The sequence below is a fragment of the Asterias amurensis genome, chromosome 4 (assembly GCF_032118995.1).
Source record: "Asterias amurensis chromosome 4, ASM3211899v1".
Lineage (NCBI taxonomy): Eukaryota > Metazoa > Echinodermata > Asteroidea > Forcipulatida > Asteriidae > Asterias > Asterias amurensis.
Window position 1 is genome coordinate 13,681,741 of NC_092651.1, and position 16,165 is coordinate 13,697,905.

Here is a 16,165-nt window from a genome sequence, read left to right on the forward strand (position 1 = left end):
GCTCGGAATGATCTGTTTTTTCGGCACCATTTAAAATTGCCTTTTACACTTCTGCCAATCAGTTTAAAACAGGGTTTGGCGCATCAAACCAAGCAGTAGGAGTCTGTTTAGAAGAGGATAGTTCTCCTGGGTTTGTCTTACTGTCGTTGCTAAAACTGCACCAGAGATGCAAATGTTTTGCAAAAACTCTATTGTAGGGATGCATCGATTGAGCAAAAACTGCATCAGAGATTTAAATGTTTTGCAAAAACTCTATTGTAGGGATGTATCGATTGAGCAAAAGCTGCATCAGAGATTTAAATGTTTTGCAAAACTCTATTGTAGGGATGCATCGATTGTGCTTAAACTGCATCAGAGATTTAAATGTTTTGCAAAACTCTATTGTAGGGATGCATCGATGAGCAAAAACTGCATCGGAGATTTAAATGTTTTGCAAAACTCTATTGTAGGGATGCATCGATTGAGCAAAAAGTGATGAATGATGAAATTTATTGGTAGTCAGACTAGCTGATTTGCATAAATAAGCACGTGTAGCTATACCAACTCATTTGCATAAGCATCCGGCTTGCCAATGAACACACTACATGCATTGCCTGACCCTCAGAACATAGGTAAAAACATTTCTTTATCATGGTTATTTGCCTAGTTTCAGAGATATTGGAGAAAACTCATTTTTCTGCTATGGCTGCCACTAATTTGCATATATTTTGTTAAAATTACTTACCACTAATAATAACTTCATAAAATGTGTAAACGTTTTATGAGACCTTCAAAACATGGGTATAGCACTTAAATATTGTCATCTTTGCTTTCCTAGTTACCGAGATATTGAAGAAAAATGATTTTTCTGTAATGGCGGCACTTATTTGCATATTTATGATTATTAATGACCACTTATTACTTTGGAAATGTTTCAATCCTATTCTGTGACCTTTAACATCTAGGTACAGACTCATCGCTCGTCATTTTTGCTTGTCTGGTTACAGGGGTTTGCTTAAAATGGTTCAAAAGGGTCAAACATATGATTATGCAAATTCGATGGTCAAAAACTCAAAAATTCGCTTGGGAACCATTTTTTTCGGATTCAGCACACCAAAAATGTGTTAAAAAGTCTGGTTCCACACTTTTACCCAAAAATGCCTCAATCAGTCACTTTTTCCAGAAATCCGCCTAGACTATATGAACAGAATCAGTAATGTATTCACTTTCTTCTTGCAAATAAATTACAGCAGTTTCTGCGTGTATAAGTTCTGTGTGTTGGGATGACATAATGGACTGTACCCCCTTAACACCAATGGTACAGGGTTATATGGAACAAATAAAGTTATAAGCAACAATGGGTTGCTGTTTGATGCGTTTACAAAATTCTGGAAAGTTGGGTACGCCTACATAAGTGACTTAACTATAATAGACACATCTGTAACAGGCGCATGTATTGTTGTTTCTCATAGTTTTATTTTTTTTTAACACGCGAAACTAAACCCGACGGCCGTTTGCTTAATACAAAACGGATTTGGCAAAATGTACATCATGAGTCCTGACCAAACTGCTTTAAGTTCTAACAATTTTGTTGCTTCAGAACTTTGACCAATGGAATGTTCGTTTACAGCTTCAAAACAGCCGTTGATGTTTCACAAAATTCGTAACTCTGAAAGCATTCTGTCCTTACGCTATGCATATACTATTCTTAAACGTCTATTATTTAACATCTACTATATTCGTAAACGGTAATTTCGTGTACTCTTTTGAAGAACTGGCAAAACCTATATGAAAAGAATCAGTAATGTATTCACTTTCTTCTTGAAAATGTTGCCACTTTTGCGTGTATACGTTCTGTATGTGGGGGGATGACATAATGGACTGTACCACTAATGGTATACAGGGTTATTTTTATATGGAACAAATAAAGTTATTAACAACAATGGGTTGCTGTTTGATGCGTTTAAAAAATGCTGGAAAGTTGGGTAGGCCTACATGAGTGACTTAATTATAATAAACACATCCTGTAACAGATGCATGTATTTGTGTTTCTCATAAAGCCTTAATATTTGTTATTTTAATAACACGCGAAATTAAACCCCCCTGTACAAAATGGTAAATTATACACAATGCCATTTACCCCTCTGCATGCTCTGCGAAACATCAATGAGTCACTCTGGAATGTTAATGGGAGTCAGAGGACCCACTTTAAACCTTAATAGGTGGCTCTGTGTGCAGCCTACGGCTTCCACCTTCGACCAACAGGTGGCCCATATCAAAACCAGACAACCACACATGTAAGGAGATATCGCTCGTGACTCCAGCCAATCAGACAACTCGTAAGAGGGAGTTCGGGTCAGGGTTTTGTAGACTTGCAACCCGACGTCTGAAACGACACAACCGTGTTGAACTCCACAAGGATGTCATGCCACTGGAGCTTCTAATTTCAATCCAAGATGGCGCGGGTTACGGCTTTAATAGTACAAGAGGAATGCCGCGCTTCGCGCGGCACCCCGCTAGATGATGAAGCTCCTTTACACAAATGTTTTGAAATGTAATGTGGGTGAGGATGTTATACGCCTTAATGTTCATGCATGACGTCATAATTCTACCCCAAAATGATCGGCTATGGCGCACGTCCGCCACTACTTGCAGTGGCTGCGCCCATAGCTCTGTTTTGGGTTAGATTGACGAAGTACTATATGCATACATATAAGAGAGGCGTATTCGGAGGGACAGAGGTTATAATCACTTTGTGTAGTTGGATTGGGAATTGTATTTAAATGAATGAGGATCCTAAGCTCCAAAGATTCTATACTTTTATTATTTGGATTTTTTTTCTTTGAGTCTTTATTTGTTTGTTTTTTCCTTTTATTTGTGTCTCAATTTGTTTTTATATCTGTGTTTTGCCATTTCTTTTTGTCCATGCCCTTTAAACTTCTTTTAAGTGTAACTAATTCGACTTGTTTCTTTGTTGATGTTTTGGTGAATAGTTTGGTAATCCCCATAAGGGAGCGAATTATTGGTAAAATGTATGTTTCTTGGTATCGATGTCTAAGTTTAGTTGTGGATGTAGTGTTGTAGGCCCATATTATTTTAGGTTTTTTTTCTCTTCATTTCATTCTTTTTGTAAACTGTTGATTAGTGTAAGAAAAATGGTAGTGTAAGGGGGAATTGGTTTTCACAAGATAGTTGCTCATTTGTGTATTTACCTTTTTGGGTATTATTATGCTAAAAATTGAAATGTGAAGTACATTATTATATAAAGGATATAAACATAAAGAGGCGTATGAGACAACGTCAATCTATCGTGGATGAATACAAAAGTAAACTTATTATCCGCATAAATGTGGATTATTTTGTCCCCTATATAATAAATGTGCTCGCGGATAATAGTCAAGTGTCTCCATACCAATCAGGAGGTCTTTGTCAAAGATCAAATCAGACAAAAACATTTTTATAACCTGATGAATTTGGCATTAGTGGTATTTTGGTTCCCTTCTCAACAAATCAGGTACCTCCACGAACAAATCCATAGTCACCATCAAAGAGGCTGGTATAATATCCTCCTCAACAATAATCATCGGTACTAAATAGCAGAGGAGATATCCGACTAAAAAGGCTTGAATAGTCTCAGCCAATATCAGAGTTTATCCGACTGAAAAAGGAAGAAAGTAAACAGCTTTGCTTTGTTGAATTATTTGTTGCTTTGTTTCCAATAACGCTACGATTTTAGAATCTTGGACCCTTTACTTATTGATCGCGGTTTATGGAGCGTCATGTACCAACTCACGACTTGGACGTACATGTACTTTGCATGTGTGTTTACTACATAATGTATACGCATTGCAGGCAAAGTCTGCCTCGATTGACGTCACAAAAGGGGTAGGAGGAGTCAGCCCCCCAAACAACTTTATATATTTTTTAAACATATAAATCGTGACAAACAATTACTAAAGAAATTGTTTTATTGTTCGTAAGCATATACTCTTATGTTTGAAAGAAAAAAAAATCTATTTCCAGGTGACTTTAAAAGATTTCGAATACGTTCTCCTCTTTGAACGCAAGCGCGGCCGTTGAGACTGCCCGGACGGGTCCATTTAATCAAAGGGTGCGTTTATCTCTAAATAATGTTAGTTCACCCAATGTCTACACTAGAAAACATCGTAAATGATTTTTTGTTGCAATTCAAACTGCTTTAGTAATTTAATAATTTAATAAGCAACATATATTTAGCGTAAACGACATGTCTTACATATTATGTTTAAGATGTGCGCTTGCCTCAGAATTAACATTACTTGCGGCGAATGTTCCCTACCGTCAACAGACGATCGTTTGCGTGGAAACCAAGTATAGGCAGAAACCATTTTCTTAAAAATACCTCTCAAAAAACGTCAAATATCCAGAGGATGTACGGAGGGATTTTGTTTAAACTTTCATGAATGAAAGATCTATCCCTCTCACAACATTTAGTTAAAAAAATCAGAGGATGAACGATAATTTTTATTCACATTATGTTGATGTTTATAGCCATTTTAGGGGTGACGTTTTGTAACTCCCGCCTGGACCCATTCGTACACGTTGGCCGCTGCAATAAGCCAAAGGAAAATTTCGGTAAAATGTTTAAGCATTTTATGTAAAACTAACCAGTTTAACAATTGAAAATGCTTTTACAATAAGTACTGTTATGTTTTCAGTGCTGTTAAAGAGAGAATTTCAGCGGTATTCATGTTATCTTTTCTTGTTTAATATTGTCATCACCTATTTTTAAAATGGAGTGTACCCAAAACGCGCTAGCAAATGATTGCGCAATACCCCTTCCGCCCCCCCCCCCCGGGAACTGCAAAATGTTTTGCACACTGGTAATGGGTGCGTGACGCAGACGCGATTGCGCGCCTGCTTAGTGCACAACTCTATAGCGTTTGCCAACCAACAGGGTCTGTACGCATGCGTGAATGTAATTAGCATATTTCATGGGAAGGGTCCATTCTATATACGAGGAGTGTACAGAAATCCCCATCAAAACAGTAACCTAAAAACCTCAATGATTCGTTGACAATTTATGGATTGGGAAAAAGGTTTTTTCATACCTTTAAACAATAGCGGGTTGGTTGCCATTATCCATTAATGTCTGATGAACGATAATATTTTCGTCTCAAAAACTTCCACTTAGCCCGCGGTTAGCAAACGATTTGTATTCGTAAAAACACTTTTCATGCACTCAAATATGCTTCGAAGCGCTCATGGCAGATTTTGACACAGATACACATGAATTGTAAAGCGATATATAAATGGTTGCAACGTTACATAAGTAAAGTACCGTCCCTAAAACTACTGAGCTAAAATCTAAAGATCTTCTGATTATTTACTTCGGTTTTACACAATTCAAAACAATTTTACAGCACAACAAACTGTGAGTGTACGGAAATCCACACCAACATATCAACATATTTATGGACAATGATTTTTTTACAACTTGGTTGGTTGATGTGTTCTTTGACAGTTTAAGTATTGGTAACAAAGGTTCTTTTCCAAAGACCAAATGATGTCATGCCTTTAAACAAAAATGGGGTTCCATTATCCATTAAATGGGCTAAAATGGCATGAACGATATTTCCGTCTCAGTCTCATTCCGCGCTTAGCCCGCGGTCACCAAACGATTTTTACTCGTATAAAATAAATACAATTTCCACCAAGCCTAATGCTTCGGAGCGCCATGGGCAGATTTTGAAACATTAAACATTGATTCTAAAGCAACATAAACCAAGTGGAGGCAAAGTAACATTACCATTTTACCCTAACTAAACTAAACTAAAGATTTTCCACCTATTAGCCTACTTCATCCTGACTGATTGCACAAGTCAAAAAGAAATTGCAGCAACATTTTTTAACCATATAATATTCGAGACAAGTCAATTAATTTGTTTCGTTATTATAGGTTTTCTCGGTCAATTTCGGTAAATGAGCAGCCAATTTAACCACCGAAGCTATTAGTTTTTTGCGCGAAATCGAATGCTACTGAAAAGGGTCATTCGATTTCGTTTTGTGATTAGTCAAATTTAATGTTGCCTCATTCGATTTAACAAAATAATCTTTCAATTTAACAATCAAAGCAGCATTCAAATTCGCAGACGCTTCTTGAGGCGTCAGGTCACGAAAAAGAATAACGAATACGCTAAATTTATCTTAGTGCACTTAAAGGAGTTTGACTCGACTCAAAACGAAATTGAATGGCCGATTTTTGAATTTGAAACGCAGTAACAACTGGAGAAGCAAAACAGCTTTAATTCGAACGCATGAAAATGAAATTGGCTGCTTATTTGCCGAATTTGACCGAGAAAACCTATATTACCATGAGGAATTATGAGGGAGGCTTGAATATCCCCTGTATGGTCCAAGAGGGGGAAATATCTCTCCAACCTACGATTTTGTACCCGTGTTTTGTCAATAGTTTTAAAATGAGAAATGTCACAAACAACTCACCAAATATTGTTGTCGGTGATTCCTGCGTTTGGTGGTCTCCCAACTGTTATATCAGCTTTTCAATGTCCTTGTGATTGGCTTCCTGTGATTGAGAAGACAATTTTTACAATGAGGAATGTCACAAACACACACCAAATGGATTCATGTGAGTGAGAATACAATTAACTGATAATTATAACAGCAGCAAGCATTTGCGGATATTTTTCTTACAAATTAAAGGGACACATTGACTTGGATCGGTCGAGTTGGTCTTTAAAAAGCATTTGTAACAGTAACTTTGTTACAAAATGCATATGATTAGAAAGATATTTTAACAGTAGAATACAATGATCCACACAAGTATCACTCGAAAGTACGTGCATGGTTTTCCGTTTACCTCGTCGACTAACACGGTCGGCCATTGTGACTCCCACCATAAATGCCGCCGACCGTAAGTTCGCAAAGTAAATAGAAAACCATGCAATTCCGAGGCAAATTTGTGTGGATCAATGTATTCTACATTTAAATCATCTTACTAACCATATGCATTTTATAATCAACGGTTACAAACGCTTTCCAAAGACAAACCCGACCTATCCAAGGCAACGTGTTCCTTTAATTGACAAGTCAAATATCTATTAGTTTAATATTTGAGCATGCTAGCCTACTTTTATAAACCAGTTTCATGTGTAGGCCTATTAGGCCTAATTTAATAAAATTGTTTGTTTTCGCACCAATCCTTTTCTACGCTTCCGTTTCGCAGAGATGCAATCAATAAAGAAAAACATGCAGAAAGAGAAAACAAAGCCCTGAAACATGGCACAAATGAATTTAAAAATTCAGACGGTTAGTCGCATTTAATCATTTTTTGATTAGTTCTTGTTTTTATATAATTTCAAAGGTTTTTGTTCTGGGTATTGAGATTGCTAACAGAAATGGAAAATTACGATGATTGAATAAATGAGGCTGTTGCTCCAACGCAATAGATGCAAAGAAAATGTTTCATATAAACTATATTAATTGTTTTTGTGTCCTTTGCAACGAAGATAAACGCAGAACAACACATAACGGTGCCAGTACAATAAGTTAATTAGACGTTACATAACATCCGTGTACTATTTTACTTTACAATTAAGCTGCTTCTGCAAATAGCGCCTACACTTTTTATATAGCAATTACGCGGTAGCAACTCCTTAGCTAGTATTAAAAAGTATTAGCATATCCACAGTAGCAAACTTAATTTATTTGGCCCTTCAGTTTAAAGGACGGCGAGGACACAAATTTCAATCAACTTCCACTTATAGCTGTGACAAAGACGATTAGACTTGATATTTTCTATTGGTCAAGTTGTCTCACGGGACGGGGTGCTCCGGTTAAAATGACTAGCAACAGGAACAACACAAAGGACCATGGCCTCCTTGGACTCCGTGTTATTCCTAGTCCCAATTTCATAGAGCTGCTTAGCACAAAAATTTGCTAAGCATGAAATTTCTTCCAGCGGTTAAAACAGGATTACCAACCAAATTTTCATTTGTTGCATATTGATTGTTACAGGTATTCAGCTGTTGTTTGCTTATCGTGGAAATCACGTGGAAATTTGGTCGGTCGCGCAAACCCATTCCCGCACGATCGGTAGATCGCGTAAAGCCTTTCCTGCGCGATCGGCTGATAACGGGAAAAAATACTCGTAGCGCGATCAGTCAATCGCGCAAAGACAACCGATTGTTGCGCGATCGACCGATTGTTGCGCGATCGACCGATTGCTGCGCATGTTGCTGCGCGACCAATTGATCTTAATTCATTTTTTAATAGCGCAGCGCGATCGGTTGATCGCGCAGATTGACCGATCGCGCCCAACATATACAAATCAAGTCACCAACATTTTGTTTTGTAAACTATTGTTTATAGTTATCTGATAGGCCCGATATTTACCCAACTCAAGCAAGACTGGCATTACATGCTACAACAAAGGCTGATTATCAATATACAATTTTTAAGGTAACAGTGTTCAAAGTAATTTAACACGGCGTCCAAATATACAATTAGAAAATCACATTAAAGACACTGGACACTATTGGTAGTTGTCAAAGACTAGTCTTCACAGTAGGTGTATATATCTCAACAAATGCATAAAATAACAAACCTGTGAAAATTTGAGCTCAATCGGCTGTCGAAGTTGCGAGATATTAATGAAAGAAAAAAACACACTTGTCGCACCATTGTCACACGAAGTTGTGTGCTCGAAATCAAATTCGTGGAAAATTACTTCCATCTCGAAAACTACGCAACTTCAGAGGGAACTGTTTCTCACAATGTTTTATATACTGTCAACCTCTACCCATTACTCGTAATCAAGAAAGGATTCATGGTAACAACTATTTTGAGTAATTACCAATAGTGTACACTGCCTTTAACAGAGACTCTGCCTTTTGTATGTATATAATAGTATCCCTATCATTAGGTTACAACTGGTGGAAAAATTGAAAGAAGCTAATTTCAACTGATAATTATAGTCAGATGTGGTATCAATATCCAACCCTAAAAAGGAAGGGCATCCATAAATCAACAGCATTTACTTTGTGTATATATAGACGTCCAAGACACAGTATCAATAAGTACGGGGTGTTAAAAAAAACCCAATATTTACCGCTCCATTATTCGATTATTCATGCATTGTTAAACTCAGCAGTAATCAAGCGGCCGACTGTAACAATTGGTTATTTAAACATTTGGGCACTTTGCTCATTACCGTTACAGAAGTGACATTATGCATAATTGGCGACGGGGGGCGTTAGTAAACGGTCACTGATAGGCAAGGTATTGGCGTTGATGCGCAGGCATCCACCAATACGTTTTTGTAACTTTGGAAACACACACGTACAAATTGCGGGTGCTCTTTAGACGTTCAGCAGATGGTAAAGGATCTTCGATATGGAGCTAAACTCACACGCACTGACCAGGGAAAACGAAAATATTTCTTCATTCAGCTCCAGCATGGATGGGTCATTTTCTAACGACACCGACCCTTCATCAGGTGGCGTTATTATCCAGTCCACAATCATGGCCCTCATTTTGACATTTGCCACTGTCGGTAATGCATTAGTACTACTCGCACTAGCAAACTTCCGTGTGATAAGGACCAAAACTACAGTTTTCATCGCTAATTTGGCATTGGCAGATTTTGCTGTTGGTTTGACGGGCATGCCGTTCATACTCGGCTCTTCAATTAGTGGGAGATGGATTGCCGGTGATGTTTTCTGTAGCATTAACGGCGCTTCAAATGTTATCTTCTGTGTGGCAAGTATGCTGACCTTAGCTGGTATAGCTCTCGATCGTTACTTTGCAATCGTGCACCCATTCCGCTATTTGGAACTTATGTCCATGCAACGAATTTCTATGGTTCTTCTATGGATTTGGCTAGAACCAATAACTTTGGCCATCCTGCCAATTGCAACCCCTTGGTCTCGATACAAATATTTCTCAAACGAGTATATCTGTACGACTGACTGGGGTTACAGTGCCAGTTTCTCTTGCACTGTGTTCGCATTGGGTTTCTTTGTACCCCTGGCGGTGATGTGTTTTTGCTACTACAAGATCTTAAAAGTTGCGAGGCAGCAGTCGAGGAAGATCTGTGCGACAGAAACCATTGTGTCCGGCGTTGAGGCAACTTTGGCTGCAAGACGAGCCCGCCAATTCAAGCGAGACGCGAGGGCGGCCTTTCTGCTCCTTATCCTCATCGCCAACTTCTTGTTCTGCTGGCTGCCTCATTTTGTTGGCATCCTTTGCCTCGTTTTTACTAACAATGAGTGCATTTTCTCAGACACATTTTTCACCACAACAACATGGCTTGCTATGGCAAACTCTGGAATGAATCCCGTTATGTATGGTTTGTTCGACAGAAGACTTCGGCAGGCCGTATGGCTGATTCTGCGGTGCAAGATTCACGAAAGACTGGATGATCCAAACACTTTGCAGGGCGGCAGATAGTCGGAAAGCTATTCTAGGAAAACGGGACATGCAATGATTGCATGTCCCGTAGGTAACCATAATTCAAAGCTTCCAAGTACTGGAACCGTTGTTTTTTCTTGTTCTCTTCTTGTTAAACTACTATTAGCTAAATAGAAATGTGCACTGTAAAGCCCTTTTCAAACGACAGCAACTTGAGCATGGTTGTGATATTTTAAAGCTTGCATTTTGTGTGAAAAAACAATAATTTGTTGACTGTCTATAAGGTCCCCAGTGAAATCTCATTAGCAGTCATATAAGCATTGTTGTCCTTTCACTCGAGGTGCAAAATTTATGTAGATATCAATCCCTGTAAGCACTTTGATATTTCGTTTACACGATTAAGTTAACGCGTCCTGATACGACAGCAAAGGGGCATTGTGATAATTATTTTATCTATATTAAAACGTTTAATCAAATTCTATGTCTTCTTAATGGTATAAATCACTGACACACATTATTAACACGTTGGCCTATAGAACTAAACGTTTATTGTAAAAAATTAAAAATAAATAGGCTTTATGGATGTGCCCCCCCCCCCCCCACCACCACCGAGAATTTGTGTTCTTCTTTATTTTGATGTTGATGTATCAATAAGTAATTGTCAAAATATTCACACACACAAAAACGGGATAAATATGGAGGGCTTAAACACTGGTGCAATTTAATATTGTGTATTATTAAAAACTATTTTACTCTTGGCCGATGTATTTTTTGGCCGCATTTCGATGCTGTCATTAATGAGAACATGACAAAATGTTTTCATAAAGGCACTGGGCACATTTTTTTTTTTTTTTTTTTTTTTTTCGAAGACCAAAATTCTCACTTGGTGTATCCCAACATAGGCATAAATAACAAACCTGTGACAATTTAGGCTCAATTGATCATGGAATTTTCAAGAGAACAACGAAAGAAAAACACCCTTTTTACATACTTTGTGTGCTTTCAGATGCATAATCAAAGGCTTCGCGAAGTATTTCATTATTTGAGTGAGAAATTACCTCTTTCTATGAACAACATTACCTCAGAGGGAGCCTTCTATCACACTGTTTAGTCAACAGTTCTCCATTGCTCGTTTCAAAGTAAATTGTTATGCTAAAAACTATTTGAGTAATTACTAATAGTGTCCATAGAGCCTTTAACCTATGAATACTAAAAAAATCACAACTTGTTATGGAAAATGGGAACACTGGGAACCCTTTTTGCGAGACATCTCATTATTTTGCAGGAAGAAGTGTAGTTTTATTCAGATCTTACAAAAGCCATAAAAGGTGAATCTATATAGGTAAGTGATTTTCTTCCAACATGATTATAAATAAGAGCACATGTCTTGTTAAATTATATAAAAGGAATAGTTATTTCGATAAAGATGTTGTCCCTTGTCAATTCTAAACTGTATCTGCAAGCTTCCTTCTTACAATTGCATTCTTTAATTGTGGACAGTGATATTTTTTAACCAGTATTTTTTGTAATGGTTGTGACTGTTTTTTTCTGCAGAACTCTGGTCATTGTATCATATTTTCTTGCATTTTATTTGACTTCGTGTATATACACTACGGGATTTCGTTTACCGTCTGAAGGTTTCTTTTGAAAGCTTGCTAAATTGCATGCAGAGGAAGCGAATTTCTACGTAAGTCCTTCAAGGACATAGTGCGTTGTGTAATGAATGGATTATAATTCATTTATTACAAAATGAACGATAATCGTCTTGCCCAACGAAACTTGCTTCGCAATCGCATGTTTTAAGTGCACTTCAGTTGCTTTACATTACAGCTCATAAATCTCGCAATCCTCGGCGGCATACGGTGCACTATTTTCGACGACCGAATTTTCAACCGTCCTAAGGCTTAAGGTTTATTTCAATAAAAACGTTGTCCCTTGTCATTTCTAAACTGTACCTGCAGGCTTACTTCTTACAATTGCATTCTTTAATGTAAATCGGTGGACATTGTGTGCTGTGTTTAGAAAAAGTACCCATACTCTTTAAAATAAATGATAGTCTAACTTATCTGTTTTTGTCATTGTTACTATTTGTTTATAATATCATTTGACTGGAAAGTCCAACGACGGCAGTGGGTGTAGCAGGAGCAGTGACGTAATTGGAGGGTGGGGTGGTGGATGTGGGGGTGGGGTGGGGGATGTGGGAGTGGGGTGGGGTGGGGGATGTGGGGGTGGGGGATGGATGGGGGAAACTGACGTTAGTGCCCCCCCCCCCCCCAAAAAAAAAAAAAAAAAAAAAAAAACTGTTGGACAAGTTTCCGTATGGCGCCACCACTTTTTCATTCTTCGACATGAAATACAGTCGTTTGACCAGTTCGGAATCACTTTTTGAATTCACATTGTTTTTTGTTGCAATCTCTTTGATATCTTAAACAAATTTTTTTATCAGTTTACCTAAACATGACATAAAACTCACCAAGTATTCACTGACAAAAAAAAATTAGTTCTTTTGAAGAGGCTTTGAGAAAAGTATCGTCACCTGTTTGACCGGTTCAGGATCAGCTGAATCTATTCTGAATCAGTAGAGTGCCCTTTATTGCAAACCCATACCCCCATTCATAAAACTGTCTCTCAAGAACACGAAACTTCAAAGGTGTGTTGGCATGGACTTGGACTTCTTTCTTTAATGAATGTCATGCGAGTGTCTTCAATAGCAGTGCAAAAACCCAGCGACAAAACCACAAAACAACAGCAAAGGCAAATTAAAAAGTGAAGCGAATCTAAAAAGCATTATTGACCCTTCCAAGTTTAATTTTCTCACAAAATAAAAAATCTACAAGAATTTGTTGAAGTAATGTTTCTCAAAATCAACTAAACAAACTTTCTACTGCAGTAGTATGATTTTACCATACTTAGTAAGTTAGTGCGGCACCATTTGACGCAATGAGATGTTGAGTGATCCCGAACTGGTCAAGGGTAAGTTGCCCCCCCCCCCCCCAAGAAGATTTTGGGATCTTCGTCACCTCAAAAAAAAACAAGATGACTGCACAGTATTTACAGGAATGTTTTTTTTACACATTCTTATCATTTTACATAAATATTTTTTGCCCCGGCACTCCAATTCTAAAGGCAAGAAGTTTTAACAGTGTTTTTCAACCAACATTTTTAAACAAAAAAATGATAAATTTCGCAGACAACCTTCAGGAAAACAGCCATAATTTATTTGCTGATGATATTTGGCACCTTATTTTGGGTTTGTTGGTTTAATTGGTGTTAATCTTCACATTTATCAACAGAAATTGGTAATAATTAGAAGTGATATAATTATTTGGTTATTGCAAAGTTGAAGTGATCCCGAACTGGTGAATGATCCCGAACTGGTCAAATGACTGTAATAGTATCTAAGTTATCTCAATGAGATATCCCTTTTTTGTAAACATGGGTGAAGTGGTGGCGCCATACGGAAAGTTACCCGAAAACCATTTTTCCGCGCAGGTAATTTACACGCAGGTGAACGTATGCCATTTGTGAAACACCTAATGATGTCTTTTATTAAACAAAAAAAATCATACATAAACAACAAGAGCTCAAACGGAAACTTGGCCAGAAGTTAGTGTCCCCAATCCCTAGAAAAAATAGTGTTACCCTCGACATGGCGGTGCGAGGTAAACCAGAAATATTTATTAGGGGAGCAAAGAAAATGTATGTTTTTATGAAATTGTCTACCCCGATTCAAGGAAGGCTACGAAGGCTAACTCAGTCATATCAGCATATGTTCATTCGAGCTTCGATAAAACAGGATTAATTGAACAATTTATAAATAATTTTCTATTTATAAATAGCGTAAGTTTACCTTATTTTAGGTGATACTTGTTTTGTGGTGATGCTTGTTTGGCTGCTGACATAGTCTCCTTCACAATAATTTCCATGGGGTGCCACTGCAGATGATAATACCATGGAGGAAGAAAATTAGTAGAAGTGTCAATGGCCGGCTCATCCTTTCCTGCCCAGGCCGTCACAACACAAGAACCAGTGCTGGTTTCGACCTCAATGTTGTTTAATAGGTGGTACTGCCATAGAGTAAGGGTACTGCTAAGTGTGTCACGCTTCCACTGCACTATGAACGTCATTATTGAAACAATGTGCACTTGTTCCAAAAGGTATTTACTTCTTCATACTAGCCAAACGGCCCAATTAAATTGTTACAACTAGTTTTTGACTGGCAAATGCAGAAGACATCTAGTATTCCAAGGAAAATGCTGTCGGTTTTGTCACATGCAAGATATTGTGCCAAACGTTGAGGTCACTCAAAGTGCAAGCATTCCTAAACACAACTGTGTTATGCAATACGCGTGCCCTGAACAAAGCCGTCTAGTATGCACGCTCTTGAGGCCTCGACATTTAAGACAGTTTTGTGTACACCTATCGGAGTAAACAATGTTACAGTGTTGACATCTAAACCAACATTGCCTTTCGAGCTCAGTACAGATGTTTGCATTGAATTGCATGAACTTATATTTGGAAAGGCGACACAAAATTTTATCAAATATTGTGCTTGCTTAAACTTATTTTCAGCTATTTGCTCAACTTAAAGATGAAAGTTTTTGGGAACACAAGAAACCGTCCGGCATCAACGTGTGTGCTGCGGACGACTTTGGTAGCACAGATTGAATGGGAAGTGGCACGCGTGTAACTGGGCCCAATTTTATGGCTGAATTCTTTGCTTACGGTATGCAAAGCCATGAAATTGTGCACTGACTAGCTCATCAAAACACACACCCTTGCATTCTTGTCTCATCTATTCTAATACTTGTTCATACGTTCCCTCCCACGAGTTTTTACAAATGAGAATTTTCTTGCCCCAAAAATATATAAAAACAGCGATTATTGGGCCTCTATCAATTCTTGCCCAACGAAACTTGCTTCGCTATCGCATGTTTTATGCACTTCAGTTGCTTTACAGCTCATAAATCTCGCTGTCCTCGGTGGCATACGGTGCACTATGTTCGAAGACCGAATTTTCAACCGTCCTGAGGTTTAATGAACCCCGGAGTAAATTTCAATTAACGTGTCAATATACGATTGACGCTTCCAATGAAAATCTTATTCACCCCGTCATTATGTATTACATCTCGCACAATCAAATAAACTAATTCATGGCCGGACTAGATTCTGACCCCCCCCCCCCCCCCCCTCCACCCATAATGTTCTGATATCACCCTCTCTTGAATCAACCTCCCAGCCCTGGGGTGCGTTTTGGCGGTCGTAACCAATAAATGTGTCGGTCATTGGCCATTGATTAACCAAGGCAAGTTCAACTAAAACTGTTATTGGTTAGGACTGCCAAAACGCACCCCATGTTAATTTCAAATGGGGTCGGAATCTCAGGGGACAGATTTAAATGGGCAGTGTAGGCATAATTTATTTCGACCGGTGTGTTGGTTGTAACACTAAGACAAAGTGTGTTAGTGGGTGGTTGGTGGGGGAGCAAAGTCATGTTGACACTTGTCCTGTCCTCCCAACCCCCACCCCTCCATGTCATCCCATTTCTGTTTTTGAAATAGATGGCGCCTTAAAAATGCTGTGAATCATCATCATAATCATCATTTTCCCATCAAGGTGTTGCTCACTTATGGTTCATACGTGATCTGCATTTGACTCCCCGTGAAGGACAGGATCACAAGGTAATGTGAATTGTTTCGTTGACATTTGTTGGTTCGGTCATGTCCTCTCTCATCGTTCTCTATATCATCCTATTCCTCCAGTCCATTATGGGGCC

The 16,165-nt window shown here is 38.2% G+C and overlaps 2 protein-coding genes across 2 annotated transcripts in view; one reads left to right on the forward strand and one right to left on the reverse strand.

Moving 5' to 3' along the window:
* The window catches only part of LOC139935944 (plexin-B2-like), a 99,135-nt gene extending 84,811 nt beyond the window's left edge, over window positions 1-14,324 (reverse strand). Inside the window, exons 1-2 of the transcript XR_011785861.1 lie at window positions 14,240-14,324; window positions 6,463-6,544 (exon numbers count right to left, since the gene is read on the reverse strand). The gene's annotated coding sequence lies outside the window, so the exon portion shown is untranslated. The remainder of the gene's footprint in view (window positions 1-6,462; window positions 6,545-14,239) is intronic.
* On the forward strand, window positions 9,373-10,428 carry LOC139935920 (octopamine receptor beta-1R-like). The gene has a single exon (XM_071930548.1). It carries the CDS (start codon window positions 9,373-9,375, stop codon window positions 10,426-10,428), a length of 1,056 nt encoding a protein of 351 aa, XP_071786649.1.
* Window positions 14,325-16,165: the final 1,841 nt, after the last annotated feature.